Source organism: Perca flavescens, chromosome 2, assembly GCF_004354835.1.
Source record: "Perca flavescens isolate YP-PL-M2 chromosome 2, PFLA_1.0, whole genome shotgun sequence".
In the NCBI taxonomy this organism is placed as follows: Eukaryota; Metazoa; Chordata; class Actinopteri; order Perciformes; family Percidae; genus Perca; species Perca flavescens.
The window spans coordinates 16,184,181-16,201,220 of NC_041332.1; the positions used below are offsets into that span (position 1 = coordinate 16,184,181).

Sequence of the window (17,040 nt, forward strand, 5' to 3'; positions counted from 1 at the left end):
ATATTGTAAATGGCTGTGGGGAATAAATAGCGAGATTAGATTACAATGGATGAAAACAAGTAAAAGAACTGCATTCAAAACAAGACGTTGTGTATCAAAAGTTAAAGCACGGCAAAATGGCGCTATGTTATTATTATTAGGCTATTATTAAACGAGCAGCATCTTAGAGCAGTTTGCAAATTGTTGGCAGTTCATCTTATTTTATAAGATAACTATGTAGGCCACGTTTAGTATGTAACAAATGTGTCAATGTGTTAGTCTGTCAAAAAAACACACACTTTACAGATGTTTCAGCTGAAGTAGAAGCTTTAATAAAAATTTGTGGTGCATAATCTTTGAAGAAAACAGTACCAAACAACAACAAAACACAATAGAAAAATATGTTCATATAGGCCTACCTTCAAATGATAAACAACTATAGTATATTTAAACAATAAGATCCTTACATTCACAATATGATGCATAAATGCACGTAGCTTTTTCACATAAAATACATTTTGCAATGCATGAATAAAAGGTATCGAAAAAAACAGCGACACGTAAGACATAAAACAGTTTAGTTGTTAAAACCAACACATGAGTGGTCTTACAATCAGTCTCATAGAGGAGAGAGTGAGAAGCATCTTAAATATAAACAAACAGTACAGGACAAAACCAATTGCATAAAAAAGATAGAATTGGATTCCAAAAGTACTGTCTCAATCTCTTTTTTTCTGCAGATTAATGTCTCTGATCAATTTCTATAAAATATAAAATATAGCTTTATTACAACAAGTAACCTATTCAGGTTCTGTAAGTGAGGCTGGTTCTCAAGTCTTCTTGATTATCACATGCACCATGTGAGAGAAGATATGCTGCTTATCATTTTTACAACAGAAAAGTGCAATAACATACTCAGGTCTGTACAAGTCCCATTAGACCTCATCAAAATGGTTAAAGTTCTCATTTCAGGGATGTGATACCTTACAGTCACTAACAATTTGTGTAGACATATGCTACCAGCTATTATAAGAAAACATGACAACATAATGGAATTGTATTCCATAAACACAGTTTTTGCAGGAAGCTTATCAGAAGGGTGGGTCTGTTTTTGTGAATTTCCCAAGCAAATATTATGGGTTGGATTTGTTTTTTTTTTTGTGTTTCCTAATTAAAAAGAAAAAAAATATATTTTTACATACACCAGTGACAAAAGGACTAAGCTCAATTGCAAATAAAAAATATAAAAAAATAGCCACAAGTGATTAAAAAAGAAATCACTTATTTTGTTTAAAATAAAAAATAAAAACATGAAATCCTTGCAGGAGCCCACTTGGGATAAGCAGGAACATGCAGGAAACATCAGAGGCACTTCATGGCTCATTTGCATCATCCTTTAGTTGTTTCTTTGCCATTACGACATACCGGTAAATACACAACATGGAAACATGGAATAATTTATGTGAACATCCCATGAACAAAAATCATACCCACCCTTTTTCACACAGTACAACATTTATATAAAATACAGCGCAAACTTATTGCTCATGCTTTAAACACAAAGAGCATCACTCATATTTTCTTGTAGCCTACATAATGTAGACTTAATAGTCTGCACTTGAAAATAAATAGTCTATGTCAGTGTACAGTATGTACTGTATGTATCACTTTTAATCCCTCCAAAGACAATACAGCTCATATTATGATTTTGATATGTTTTGGATAAATCGATAAGATACTGAAATATCGTCACTTTCACTTAAAGAGTTCCTGAAAAAAACACAGAAGTCGGCTACTTCTTGCTTACTCTGACAATAATGACACATGTGAAGGATTACTTTAGCAATCGATTGGAAGATGATGCTACTCATATATTAGTGGATTTAGGTTTTTGAGTTGTAAAACATATTTGGTCCCGTCAACTTCATTACGGTCTGAAAGTTCTGAGATGTAACTACTGGGGCTAATCAGACGACCCCCTTAGACTTATCTGATTTAATTAATTGTTTAATTAGTTAACATTTAACAATTGGTGCAGTGGTACAAACAAACTAAAGTAAAGTTTAAATTAACATAATTGTAAATAAAGATTAAGATTTTTGTTTGAAGTCATCCAAACCGGCAGGGTCAGGGCCAACTTAGCCGAGATAGGTTAAAGGTGTGGTAGTCTGTCTCTGGGGTACAATAAAAAATAAAGTTCCTCATATTTTGGATTCTCCGGTATGCTGCCCACTGCGAGAACCCTAAATAAACACAAGCAGCACAAGATCAGAAACAATGTTAGACAACATACTGTATGTAATGAGTTTGCAGCAATGGCAGAGGTAAGATTTTAATAAAGTAAAAGTAGCAAAAACACAATGTAATACTCCAGTAAAATGATGGCATTCAAAAGTAAACATTTCACAAGTATAACCAACATTTTCTTGCTAATACTTATAAATGGGTACTTAAAGTATCAAAAGTATATGCATAATGCAAAACGTGTTGCTATATTCTTCTATATATCATATAACATATATGTTATGCATTATCATGTAAATAGTCTTAACGTGTCATAGTTGGTCGAGCTAGAGATCATTTTAATGCTTAATCTAATGATGATCATATGTTTTGTATGTGAAATTTGAATTCAAGTGCCAAATAAATGCAGAGAAATAAACATTAAACGTAAAAAGTAGAACATTTCCACCTAAAATGTTGTGGCTATTAGGTAGTATTAATACCTCAACAATGTAGTTGATGTGTTTGTGACTTTTAGAGAGTGACAGTGAGTGAGGCCCCTTGATGCTTACTTGTGACTGACTGCTGGATGGATTGGTACTGCTGAAGTCCGAGTATCTCTTCTTCTGTGGTGTGCAGATACAGGAGATAAAATGGGCATACTCCTCTCTCACCTGCAGAGGGCAGCAGAACATCAGGAAAACAATCCACTTCTCAAAACCCCTACATCTTTGTAGTTACAATTTCTCTTGTGTTCTTATATAGTTTGATCTATTGTGTTAATATCTTACCTCTCACACACACACACACACACACACACACACACAGAGCTACTGTACCCTACCTGTTTGGACAGTAGGCAGTGCATGATGAAGACCAGCGCTCCCTGCAGGCTGTTGAGGATGGTGAAGATGTATGCTACTGCTGTAGTGCCCTCTTCAAACAGGAAGGCCCCAAACACCCACATCAGACCCAGTACCCACATCTGCGCAATAGCTGTCACTGTGAAAGCTCTGCAGAGTAAGAAGGGGAAGGAGGGAGGGAACAGATAGAGAACGAAAGGAAAGATTAACATGAGCCCAAACACATGGATGACTCAGCAACCATTGTAGTGTCTGGAAACCCCCCTGAAGGGTGTAAAGGAAGAGAAAACGTGGATGGTGCTCATAAAAAAGAAGCAGTTTACTGTCTATTGAAAGGCGGTGAAAAAAGAGAAGCCAAAAGCAACTGATGAATATAAAAGGTTACAGAAATGTTTCTTTCAATGTTTCAATGTTCCCTGCATGATCTCTTTGTAGTATTTGGTGATGTATCCCTCTTATTCCTATTAATAACTAGCAATATCATTCACAAGATACAGAGGAGATTAATGACATATACATATACAAGTTTAATCAAAACAACACCAGGTTTAAATTTCAGTCCCTCAGAATCTGAGATAGTTGAACGGAAATTTGGATAGGATTCAACATTTTCCACTGCCAGAAACCTCAGAAACATTATGATTATAAACAAATGCTTTCTGAGTTGTTTTTTTTTTAACTCAAAAACTGCTCCCAGAAGTTCCCATTCCCAATTCCCTGGACTAACATTGGTCATTGAACATCACTGATGGATGAACCATGATGTGTTCTGCAGCTGCACATTAATACAGTGTTGTCTACAGACACACTGAGTGGAGTAAAAAAAAATGCATGGATGTGGAGTGGGGCCCCTCAGTAGCATGCCATTAGAGAGATCAGATTTGGTTAAAAAAAACATTAGCTACATTTTTCCCTCACAAAGTTCTCACATTCTTTCCATCCATGCATTTTTCAGTTCCCAAAGCTGCTCCATTTGGCCTACATACATATTGATTTAAGCAGTTGAATAGGTGAGGGTCACATTACTTCATACACATTACCACAGCAAAAGCAAACACACAAAAGGCCTCACAGGCAAACAAACACACTGACTGACTTAATTTTGTGCAGATTGGAGAGGTCTGGGTTGAGGCTGGTGAACTTCTGGGCGAGCTTCCAGACGGTGACGATGAAAAAGAAGACGTTGAGGATGATGATGAAGCACACGGGGCCGAAGAAACTCCAGATGAGGCCATCTTTCAGGGATAGCCAGCAGCTAGTTGGGAGGAAGGAAACACGTGCATGACAGGGTTTTCCTGACGTCGCCGAGATAGATAACAGCAGGTCTGTGTAATGCACTGATGTCATTGCTATCACACATCGAGTATGCAAACACACACACACACACATACTACAACACTTACTGCTGGTCAGTGCCATATTCGTTTGGTCTAATGATGGCGGATATGATGACGATAACAAGGGGTGTCCCATAACCAATGATGAACAAGTAGAGGGGCCGAATGGTGGCGTTGAACACCAGGACCACCATGCGGTACAGCTGCACCCCTTCTAACAGCATCCAGGTAAACACTCCCAAGAAGAAGAAATGAAGCATCGCTGCAACGAACCTGCAGCCGGCCTGTAATAATGTAACATGACAACATGGAGGAAGATGGGAGCAGAGGAATGAATTGTCGCACGGCAGTAATCTGATGCAGACAATACTTTGAATAAGAAATGTCAAAGCTATTTTTGATGATTAGATTACAGACAGATGAATTAAATCAAGACCAGTGGGGGGAGAAGTTAGATTCTTACAGTAAGTTCTATCAGTAACTTATCAGTAAAGTCATATTAAGTTTACCAAAAGTAAAAGTACTCATTTAGGCCCTTTCAAAACATATATCAATAATAACAAATAATACATTAATGTTTGACCAACAATTTTATAATTGAACTCTTGTATACACTGTTGGATGGTTTAATCTATATAAATATAGTATAAACTGATATTACAATTGTGGTGCTCTCTACTAGTACAGTAAGTACAAAAAAAATGTCTTATTTGGTCATTTTGTGATTTTCCTCTCCACTGTCAGCCTTCTCAAGAGTACTGTGAAAATGTCTCGAAGCACAGTTTTCCCCCCTTTTTGCCTCAAAATAACCACAGAGGTATTCAAGTGGCAGGAAGACAGGCTTGAGGTTTACAGAAGAGTGCCTCTTCACTTATTAACTGAGCTCTGCTTTGTGGCATTTAAACAGGGTGATGAGTGGAGTAGTTCAAACCATTGTAAACATTTTACAGTAATTCAATTACTTTCTTATTACTTTAAAGACATACTCAGATGATTGCACTCTGTGTAACTAAGGTCACTATTTTGTTTGCACAAACCTACCACGGGTTTGGTTTGTGAAATGCCAGCCAGAAAGACGAGGTCAGCTACGAAGAGGCAGATACAGAGGTGCAGGTGGATGGTGGTGCGGGTTCCTTGTATGGAGCGGCAGAATTTGAACGTCAGGATGCACAATATGAGGCACAGCAGGGAGATGATCAGCCCGATCTTGGTCACTAGCTGGAGCCCAAATGTGTGCTGGCAGAGAAGACATGTTAGCTGTTTAATTGAAGTTATAAGGTCATTTACAAAATGTGTGTGTGTGTGTGTGTGTGTGTGTGTGTGTGTGTGTGTGTGTGTGTGTGTGTGTGTGTGTGTGTGTGTGTGTGTGTGTGTGTGTGTGTGTGTGTGTGTTTAAACAACAGCGATAACGCTACTATGGCTGTTGCTTGAGAATATGTCATCAAAATTCCATTATGAAATAAAATGTCTATAATTAAATATAAATGAATAAATCATCTTCACTTATTGTGAAAATAATGATGAACATTTCATGATAATGAGTTTAAATAATTGTTTCAGTTATTTACCAAATTATTGGTTCATCTATATATTTTACAGTAATATTGGACATTTTTGGGATGTAAAGACTTAAAAGCTATATTGTATTAAATCGTTTTATTCTTTAATGAAAAAGTAACAATAATGTGTGTATGTTTTTGTGTGTGTGTGTGTGTGTGTGTGTGTGTGTGTGTGTGTGTGTGTGTGTGTGTGTGTGTGTGTGTGTCAGCTTCCTACCTCCATGGGGTAGAGTGCCATAAGTACAGCAAAGCTGCTCAGATGTTCACATGTACACACAGTGTGTGTGGCATTGGAGTGCTGTTGATAACAACCATCTGTGGACCAGGACCCTCTCTCAGTCCAGTATGCGCAGATGTAATTCAAGTTAGCCAACTCTTCTACATCCTATGCACATAACAAAACCACTGTGTCAAAAGTAGGCATTGTGTTTCATTTATATCTTCGTATTCCAGTACCTCAAATAGTTATAGAACTATAATGACTCTACACTAGGACAGGTGGGACTACCTGTAAATGTCTGAGGGTGATGTTGACGGAGCGGCTCAGGTTCTGAGTGGATGGGTTGGAGACCACAACAGACACAACTCTAGAGGAGATCTGAAAGGAGGCATTCACACCATCTTTTTCATGTCCTGTGAGCTCGTCAAAGGACCGATTAACAGATTTCTCAAGGTTCTTGTAGCTCAACAACGCAGCCAGAGCAAAACCTGTAAAAGACATTAAGAAATATGATAGTATTCATTGACAAAATGGTGACTTATTTGTCAGAAGAGAAGAGAAGTTTACCAGGGTAAGATCCCGTCCCAGCTGCTGTAGTCCAGTCAGTGTCAAGTGTAGCATTCTCGGTGGTCAGATGGATTGGTCCAGTGGGTGGAGTCTTTCCCCTTTGCACTGCAATAACTGCATCTATTTAAGCAGATTTCGAATGGCATAGTTCACATTAGCTTTCCCACCATCATTTATTAATCATACATCCTCATCCATAGAAAATGTGAGCGTGTCATTTTTTAAATACAGTATGCAAATCACGGCTGAGCTTATGGACACTGTTACCTGTCTCAGAGGTCTCTATTTCTGTGCGGTTGTCTTTGAGCTGTGGGCCAATGAGCATAATGGCGTTCTCCACCGTACTGAGCAATCCGCTCACATCTTCACTGCTGTGCAGCTGACCGGGGGACAGGATGGCATCGGTCGCTGTGAAAATTTTCTGTCCACGTTGCAGGACAACAGAGGGGGAATGGATGAATACTTTGTGTCTTTGTGTGTGTAAGAATGTGTCTGAGTTTTGTATCTGCTGTTCTGACCTCCAGTAGCGCATCTCCATCTGGGTTCCCTTCACCAGCGGCACTTGGGTTAGACAGAGCCAAACAGCTGTTTCTCATCATGGACAAAATGTCTGCCAGACCTCCGAGCAACTGAGACACGGAGAGAATAATAAAACTATTTAGTTTGCCCTATACTAAAGTTCATGTATACTAAACCCTACAGGGCTGCAGGGTGGACTAAGTAAGTAGAGGAAATTGGTTAAAATGTTTTTAGCAAGACCAACAGTGCTGGATTATAACTGCACTCTGAGCTGCAGGGACAAGTGGGAAAATAAACCCTTCCAAACGTAATTCATTGTTTCAGCATGCTAATCATTTTGCATCTAAATGTGTAGTTTACCGGTGCAGGCCCGCCATTTCCACTGAAGCTGTCACAGTCGAGCGCTAGATGGAACAGAGCAAAACCTCAGATTATCATCTCGCAGGCTAAGATTGAGACTTCACTACAGTGTGTTTTATAAGCAGAGGAGTGTGATCAAATCTACACAGCAAAGCAGCAGCACGGAACAGAATCCCCTCCCCCTGTGAGACATACTATACCACAAGTTATCTGGAATCTGATGAGTCAAAACAGAAAGTACGCAAAGGTACTACAATGATTTCTGTGTGGTATAGTTTGTTCAAGCAAGGTATGAATGGAGAGGGTTTGTATATGCACCCCATACACTCACCTGAGCATGGGGTCCTTTCGTTGCCATAATTGGTGTATCCTTCTGAACACTTGCACCAGTAACTCCCATCACTGTTTTTACAAGTCCCTTTCCCTCCACAGAGATCTTCGTTTTTATTTTTAGCTTCGCTGCATTCATTTATGTCTGTGTAAGGAGAGGGAAAGGAGACTTAAGTAATTACTGACATAACTCAAGGGCAATGATTGCAAATGGAACAAGCATCTCTGCAATGGAACCCTCGGCATCGGTCTCGTGAGTCTTTCATTGTTGGCAAAAGGATCTTAGAGACAGTTCTGAACTTTCCCGGCAACTAGTGTGGTGAGATGTTGTTAAGAGGTGCAATTTAGCAGGAGGCAGGAGATGTAAGTACAGGGAGTAAGGAGAACAGTTCAATTACGATGAAACAAAGGCATGTATGACCTTTTCGAGGTCATCCCAGGACAAGCAGGTTTTTTTTTTTTTTTTTTTTTTTGCCCCCCCCCCTTCGGAGGACAACTTTATTTTTAATAAAGCAATATATTTTTAGATTTACATTCAGTACATCTACTGTTTTCCTACCGTAACCATTCACCCTGTTTTAGTGAGACCCTGGATCCATAAAAGGGCAGAGCGGATTAAAGCACCACGTACGGAGTGTAACACATAACACATAAAACGCGACAAGGTGACAGACAACAGAGGGAAGTGAGACGGGACAATATTAGAACTGACAAGACGGGACTGGACAGGACAGTTGACAAACACAGGGACGTATTATTACTCACTTATTAGTGATTGGGTAGAATGATCTGTAACATTGCGTGGTCACGGTTAGGGTGTTGAAAGGACTTGGCAAAACATGTTATGCATGAGTGTGGATAGTGTGTGCCTATGTTTATGAGTAAAGGGGTAACTGCAGGGGCAAAAAAAAAGAGAAAATAAAATAAATAAATAATAGAAATAATAGAAAAGAAAAAGGGAGGATGGGGTGTTACAGAATGGAGGAGGGAGGTATATGTCTGGTAATGTACATGGCTTGTAGTTATATTTTTGTTGAATTTAGAAATGTTAGAAATGGGGACCAGGTGTATTTCAAGGGCTGACATTTGCTTCCTTCTGTGTGCATTGTGTTTTTCCATTGAAATGTATCCTGAGATTAACAAGTACAAGCGGTTTTTAATTCCTGAAATATTCTTTAGTCGGTGGGAAGCTAGGATTCACTGATTCTTGTTTAATAATTTAGAGTTTTATTTGAATATTAGAAACATGCCCATATTGCCCGTTATTTAGTGAGAAGCTCCAGCATTATCACTACTAACTCTTGGCTGTTCATTTGAAGAAAAAAGAAATAACATTCTCCTCCTCTTACAATGAAAAGTTGAATATTTCAGTAAAACGCACCAAAACTCTCAGGGGTTTTGCTATTCCAACCTTAGTAGTTTGTTGTGACTACTGTTAGCAAATCTATATTGCTGTATAACAGAGATTACTAAGTCAGTTTGTTTTATTACTTTATGGCTCTTCACTACTTGTGTTGCTGTTACACTATGTTATATCTTTTATAATACAGGTTCAGAATGGCGCTTTACTTTACTTTACTTTACGTGCTGCTTGTTAAGTAGTGGCAAGGGGAGGGTAGGGTGACCAGACGTCCCAGTTTGACTGGGACAGTCACGATTTTGAGTTGCTTGTCCCAAGTCCCGACAAAAGCCTGTTGGGACGCTAAAATGTCCCGGTTTACACCAACCACTATGAAATTGTCCCGGTTAAACTTATACAGTTAAATGGTGTAAAAGTGTGAGTGTATTGTAGAGGATTCCAACAGCGGGACGTACAACAGTCTGCCTCTAAAGCTATGAGCTAAAAGACACAAACTAGGACTTGGTCACTGGCTCACTGCTCACTGCTGTTGTTGGAAAAAAACAACACAGACGTGAATAAAGGTTGTGTTTACTTAAAACTGGTAAAACTCATGGTGCATTGATAGTTATTGTAAAATACCCTTTTCTCATCTGTTTTTGTCGTTTAACAGCAATTTAATGGTGAAAGAAGTTATTGTTAAAAGTTATTGTTATTGCATTTTTAATAAATAATTTAAATTCACCCCTTTTTTTGTGATCCGAAAATGTATCCGATTTGTGACTCATGAGTTTTGTGATTTGTTACACCCCTATACTATTCCAAATAATCAAAGTGATGTAAGGCAAAACAGGTTATTGAACTCATGTCAATTCCTGATGATTCATAAGATATAAAGGAATGAAGTAATACACAAATCATGAGATAATTCATGCATGAATTTATAATTCATGTACCCTTACCGTAAAGTGTTACCATTTAGTTTAAGCCTGTGGCAGCAGTTCCAAATAATTCTTTTAGTGCCATGCAATGAAAAATACCTTTTCACAAAGTTTCTCACAAGTTCAGTGGGTGCATTTTCCAAAAGAATGCTTTAATTCTGAAAAATAAAGTTGGTCCCACACGAAACTTACTCAATGTCTTTTAATATTATTTCTTAGATATGTAGGCTACATACCAAAAAAGTTCAAGAATATTAACTGAGATACCCCATTATGTTGTGAGCAGTAGGCCTACGTGTGCTGTTGGCAAAATTGTGTCTAATCTGTCTGTGTCTATGTCTGACCTGGGCTGGCACATGTTCATGTTAAAAAGTGTGTGCGTGTACGAGCACTACGGCCACGCGCAGTGTCCCGTTTTTAGTTCCTGGGAAATCTTGTCACCCTAGGGGAGGGGCAAGATGGCGGCGTAGAGGATAGACGTAGTGAAACCAGCTCCCGTAAAGAAAATCTGATTTTACCTTTATCCTGTGCTAAATAAGCCAAGAATAAGACTACAAGCTGATTAAGTTATGCGTTGCTAAACTGAAAATGCCTCAAAAAAAGAATTAAGCAACCATGAAGGAAGATAGGAGCAGAAAGACCACCGCAACACACAAACAATGCTAACACAGGCACTAGCACTAGCACTAGCACACAACGTGGTTTCACAACGAAATGGACAAAGGTTTCGACCATAGACATTATTGGATCAAAAGTTAAAGTGGCCATCTCAGTAGGGGCAGCGGGTCAAAGAGATTGAAGATAGGCAGTCGGGTCACACCGAAAGCCTCGACTTCTTGCATGAAGAATAGATCACAAAAAGAAGACGGAAGTAGAAATCAGCGGTCTGAAAGACAAACTCGATGATCTGGAGAATTGAGCAAGAAGACAAAATCTGAGGTTGGTTGGTTTTCCAGAGGGAGTTGAAGGGAAACCATAGCCTTCCTACAAGAGTGGCTCCCGAAAAATACTGGGCCTATAGACCGGGGAGTTGATCAAGATTGAGTGGGCTCACCGGTCACTTCAGCGGCAACCTGTTGAGGGAAGCCTTCCCCGGGCTCTGTTGGTCCACTTACTCCGCTTCACCGACGTGAGGAAAATCCTAGACGCGGCGCGGAAGAAAAGATCACTGCAGTATGGCAACTCTACTATCATGATCTTCAGGGATATGTCCACAACTCTCTACCGAAAAAGAAAAGCCTTCACGCCTCTGAAGAAAAAGCTGCACGAGAAAACCATATCCTTCAGGCTGCTTCATCCAACCAACCTGGTCCTGGACCTCCCAGAGGGCAGATGTACCTTCACCTCTCCGGTGTCGGCAGAGCACTACCTGACCAAATATCACCGGACATGCTCACCTGACCTCAGCTCTCTGCTGTGACTTTTTAAGTGGAATTAGGGTACGTTCACTTTTGCGCCATAGTTACAGTGTAAGTCAACCCATATGGTAGTGCAGGTGCTTGTTTTCTTTCCTCTAAATTACTTTAATCCTTTCGCCCACACTGACAGACTGCTTTAAGACCGGTAATTAACCACAGACCGCTGTTTTGTTTGCGGCGGTAGCCGGTGTTTGTGTGACGCAGGCATGGCGTATGTAAGGCCAGTTTATTTTTATTTATTTATGAAATGCTCGAGGCAGTGACTCAATCTACTTGTGTAGTTGAGACTAAACGCCTCTTCCCTTTTTTCTCAACTGTCCATGCGCCACTCCTCCCATGAATCAATTTAAAAGTGATCCATGTATGGCATTAATCATGAGACCATGACCATTTGAGTTAAAAATGATTCAAGCCAAGACTTTAAAGGTGGGTACAAATAATCTCTTTAACATATTACACATTTGAACTCCTCCCTGTCAGTTCTTATTGACCTGCTCTCCACATACAGCAGTATATCAGGATATAAAGTCAATCTGCAAAAAAGCTTTGCCTCTTAATCCTCCAGCGGAGCAATTTCCACAAGTAAATATTCCCTTCAAATGGGATGCCCAGTGTATAACATACTTAGGTCTGACAATCCCCGCTCAACTAGATAGAACCTTCTCACTAAATTACAACCCTGTACTTTTAAAGGCGGAGAGGGATCTGGACAGATGGAGGCATCTACCTATATCTTTGATGGGGCGTGTTAACTGCATAAAGATGAATCTGCTACCTAGGTTTCTCTATCTGTTCCAAACTCTTCCTATACCGATTCCTAGTAAGTTCTTTATAAAAAAATTAGAAAGCAAGATATCAAATTTTTTATGGAGGGGAAAAGTGCCCAGAATTAAAATGAAAACTCTATACAGTACAACACTCCCGAGCACGGTGGTCTAAAGCTCCCAAACTTTGAACTATTCTACTGGGCGGCCAAGCTAAGAGCCATTTGGATTTGGGAGACGGAATTGGATAACCCCCCTGCTTGGAAGCAGATTGAGCAGTTCCATGTAGCTGAGGTATCGTTGGCTGGTATTCCCTTTATACGCTCATATTACGCTCTGAAGACTGGCACAAGTAATCCTTTTATAAACCAAACCTCCAAATTGTTTTCAATTATACAATCCCACCACAAATGCTTAATAATCACACCTTCAGGGATAGTGACTGTGAGGCAATATGTGCAGAAGCCCAAAACATCTCCTACAACAGCCGCACAAGCTCTTACAGCTTAATCTTATCCATTGTATTTATTACACACTGGAAAGACTTCATAGAATGAACAGTGCTATCTCAGAAACCTGTCCTAGATGCTAGACAGACACAGGTAACCTGATGCATATGTTTTGGAGCTGTACAAACTTAACACACTATTGGGTCTCCATTCTGGATACACTTAAAAAGGTCATAGGACTAGCGGGTTGGGATTGGATGAATCTCTATCAGCTTATAATCAAATAGGAAGAAGCTGAAATGCTTTGGTTAACTTTAATTTATCCACAATAATTCATGCGAAAAATTTCTTATTAGTCTGCGTTGTTTACAATGCTGTCAATTGTTGTATTTTGTGTACTTGTCACATAAGGGTGAAAGACCTGGTTGCTTACGTTCACATTTCCACACATCTGGCCAATCAATAAGATCAGTGGCTGTGCCTGTGTTGTAAAAAGTAAAAAAAAATTGCGGAGGCAGCCACCACCAATTCCCAATTTGGTGGAGACGATCTTAGCACTGACACACACCAGAGTTTCCAGGACTGTGTAGTGGGTACAGACCATACTTGATTGATATCTCCAACACTTTACTGTTTTTTATTGTCGCACCTATTAGGGCATGTCAACTTTCACTTTTATAATTCTGTTGAGCATATTGTTTTGTGATCTAAGTACAGTACCAATCAATTGCAAAAGGGTAGAGACAAATAAGTAGACACTTCTCACCTGTGCAGTTTCCACTGTTGTTGGTGTACCCAACGTGGCATGTGCACCAGTAGCTCCCAATCAGGTTAGAACAATTTACAGCATGACCGCAGATACCAACTTTGTCGGTGCACTCGTTGATATCTGCCAGTAGAACAAGTGAAGATGGGTAAGAAGACTGGCTGGACAAGAGAGAGACACTGATCACACACACTCATACACACATACTTACCTTTGCACTGTCCATCTGTAAAGTTAACCTTCCCATCAATTTCTCTGAAGCCTGGATTGCACTGACAGTAGAAGCTGCCATTCGTGTTGAAGCACATTGTGTCATTCCCACAATGTCTTGGGTCTTCGCACTCATTTATATCTGGATTTGGATGCAAATACATAAAGAAAAAGAGACTAAAATTATCATAATAAATCTTAGTCTTAGTCAATACATAATAAAACACATAGTGCGTGGTGATCTAAGAATTTAAACATCTTCTTCTGTTGTTTTCATTGCAATCAACTCAACTGGATGTGAGCCGTGCTTAAATGCCTTAAATGAAAAAACGAAGTGGAATGTCACCACAAAAAAGGCTTTTCCTGGTCAACTTCAGTAAGAGGTATTGCATAATGGGAGCAACACTTCTTTCTGAGAGCTCTTGTCTTGAGTAGATGCCGCATTAAAAGCAAACAGCAGAAAACACAGCAGAATATTACCAACACAGTCACCAACGTCATTTGAGCTAAGGCCGTTGTCACACGCAGCACATTTCCCCAGCATACCCAATAAGCCTGTGTGGAAAGAGAGAGAGAGGCCATTTAGTTTTAATTGACAGTTAAGGTAAAATATTACAGTAACAAAGAAGACACAATAAAGCAAAGTAACCACACCTGAGCTTAGCACTGCCCAAGTATCACATTGTGATAAAGAACAACAAACCAGCTAGAGATTTTTTCCTCCTTTCGCATAACGATAAGCAATTTAGCCAAACCATACTCCAGCACTGTGGAGATAGGTCTGTATGAAAATGTCAAAAGCATGTAAATGTATGTAAATCTGAGCAAAATTTAAAGGTAAAAAATTCAGATACATAATTTCAATGCATAAATATTCAGTACTAGAAATTCAATTGCTTTTTAATTTCAAAATCCGATGAAACAGATTTACTTCCATAGGTCTGGCTATGCAAGTTTGAACTATACAGTGTTTAGGTGAGCTTGTGTGTGTTTGCTGTATGCCACCTTTTGAATAACATATGTGCATGAACCGTTTAAGTGTGATTGTTTTCTTCCTCCTGCTAAACACATCCCATGATTCCACCCTCTGCCTCTCAGATAAACTACCCACCACAACAGACACATGTCAGTCACATTTTCTGACTCATGATTCACTGGTAAAGCAGAAAACAGCGCCCCCCTCACATGGTCTGGCCTAAGTAAAAAAAATATCCCAAATCACTCTTGTGTTTCCCTCCCTGGATCACAATGAGCCCTGTGTTGTTGCTAGAGCTCCCACTGGAAAACCACTTTAGGAAACCAGACAAAGTTTGACAGTGAGTGTATGAAATGGTGTGACTGAGTCTAACTTTATGACTTAATAACTGTGGACAGAAACAAAGCCTGAAAATATACAAAGAGTGACTTTGTGCTCAGCTCGCAGCTGACATTCATTCACCAGTAAGCCCAGTGGTGAATGAAAAGTAAGTCTGTAACATAAACTGTCCTCTCTGTGTGTCTCTTCCGTCTCACATTTCTTCACAAGCCGTATGTTGCATTATTTTTTCTGTCGGTCTCTCTTCCTGTTTCATTTACATATGTGCCTGATAGAAGGTGGAAGTTATAAATATAGCCAAAGGATGAGCCTTTTTGCATACACTGGTGTGTGTGTGTGTGTGTGTGTGTGTGTGTGTGTGTGTGTGTGTGTGTGTGTCTTATTTCAGCAAAGGGGCTGACTGTTAAGTCACGTGTTTAAAATGAATAACCTTTTTCAAAATTAAGGTTAGCTTTGCTAAGCTGACCGTTGCCAAGACAGTACTTTTTTGCTTCAACACCTTGGTGCTCAGTTAAACATACAAAATTATGCTAACGATTTTATTGATCACCAATAAAACAAACTATGGACGAGCTCCAGTTTGTGTTCAACAACCTAGCAGCATATAAAGGCAAAGATCATGAGCAGCTGTTCTAGCTCTTCTATAGTCTAAAAAAAAAACCTTGGACCCAGTCCTGCAGAGTCAGCCACTCTGACCTCCACCCAAACATCCATACATCAGAGCAGCAAACACAGCTGGAGGGCTGCTCACTGTCTGACAGGGTTAACATCACTGAAAGATCAATTGATCTACTATCAAGTTATGACCTCTGATAATAGTTGCCATATTCATAGTTAAGCTTGTTTAAAAGTGAGAAATTTAAAAATAGATGCTTGTATACTAATAAAGAAAAACATTTATTTACATATGTTTCTAACTTGACAACAGGGTCTGATTGAAACAAAAAGTAGAAGTATATCAACTGTTATAACATTTCTACATTTCAAAACTCCCCGTGCTTTAGTTTCTTTTCTTTTTCTCAACCTTTACACACACACACACACACACACACACACACACACACACACACACACACACACACACACACACACACACACACACACACACACACACACACACACACACACACACACACACACACACACACACACACACACACACACACTGTGCTCTCATTGATAGACTTACCAAGAAGAAGTAGCCCCTTCCCACCAGACCCCATGTCAAAGGCAAACCGATATCCCCACACAGCTGATGACTTTGAATTAGTTGTAAATCTTGTAAATCTGGTTGATGTCTTGTAATAAGCGTTTAGATTCTGTCACAAAGTTCAAGAAAGATTTGTTTTTTTCTGACTTCCTTGTAGTCCACAGTCCATAAAATCCAGTATGAGAATAAAAAAAACCAAAATATAAATCCTTACTGTAGAGGATAACTGTATGGCTGGGAAAATAACAGTGAACCTTCACCAGCTTTCTTCCTCTCTGAGTTTCAATCTCAGACTGAGCACGCCTCGCTCTCTCCCCCTGATTCCCCACCCCTCCCTCCCTCTCTCTCTCTCTCCCTCCCTCTCTCTTTTCCTTCCTTTCACTTAACTGTGTGCCTTGTCTCTTTCACGTCACTCTTTCTTGCTCTTTTCTTTCACTCCATATCTTTCCATGTGAACACATTTCTCACACTGGCACCGTATCACATTGCTTTCACAACCCCCCCTCCTTCCATCTACGCCGTCTTTCACATTTCCCTTTACGCTCCAGCGGGCTCTATTTCAGGAGCTATTCACAACACTCTCATGAGAGACAGAGAAAGAGGAGAGGAGGGGGGAACAGAGACCGAAGGGAGGCCGATGACTAACACTCAATCTTAACAGCTGCTGCTGT

At 39.6% G+C, this 17,040-nt stretch overlaps 1 protein-coding gene across 1 annotated transcript; it reads right to left on the reverse strand.

The window, feature by feature from the left end:
• Positions 1 to 288: 288 nt before the first annotated feature.
• Positions 289 to 16,673, reverse strand: adgre5b.1 (adhesion G protein-coupled receptor E5b, duplicate 1). Its single transcript, XM_028595745.1, has 17 exons — positions 16,349 to 16,673; positions 14,325 to 14,399; positions 13,846 to 13,986; positions 13,635 to 13,757; positions 7,959 to 8,102; positions 7,628 to 7,671; positions 7,267 to 7,377; positions 7,016 to 7,169; positions 6,749 to 6,868; positions 6,470 to 6,669; positions 6,179 to 6,346; positions 5,444 to 5,638; positions 4,469 to 4,686; positions 4,162 to 4,320; positions 3,047 to 3,215; positions 2,775 to 2,876; positions 289 to 2,222 (listed from the first exon to the last, which is right to left on the reverse strand). The coding sequence occupies exons 1-17, from the start codon at positions 16,380 to 16,382 to the stop codon at positions 2,181 to 2,183; spliced, it is 2,199 nt and encodes a 732-aa protein (XP_028451546.1). The 5' UTR covers positions 16,383 to 16,673; the 3' UTR covers positions 289 to 2,180.
• Positions 16,674 to 17,040: the final 367 nt, after the last annotated feature.

Coding starts and splice junctions, on each gene's coding strand:
- adgre5b.1 (XM_028595745.1), bottom strand. CDS start 16,382: ATGGGGTCTGGTGGGAAGGGGCTACTTCTTCTTG. Junction 13,758..13,845: donor TACAGATGGACAGTGCAAAG/GTAAGTATGTGT, acceptor TTCTACTGGCAG/ATATCAACGAGTGCACCGAC. Junction 8,103..13,634: donor CAACAGTGGAAACTGCACAG/GTGAGAAGTGTC, acceptor CTCCTTACACAG/ACATAAATGAATGCAGCGAA.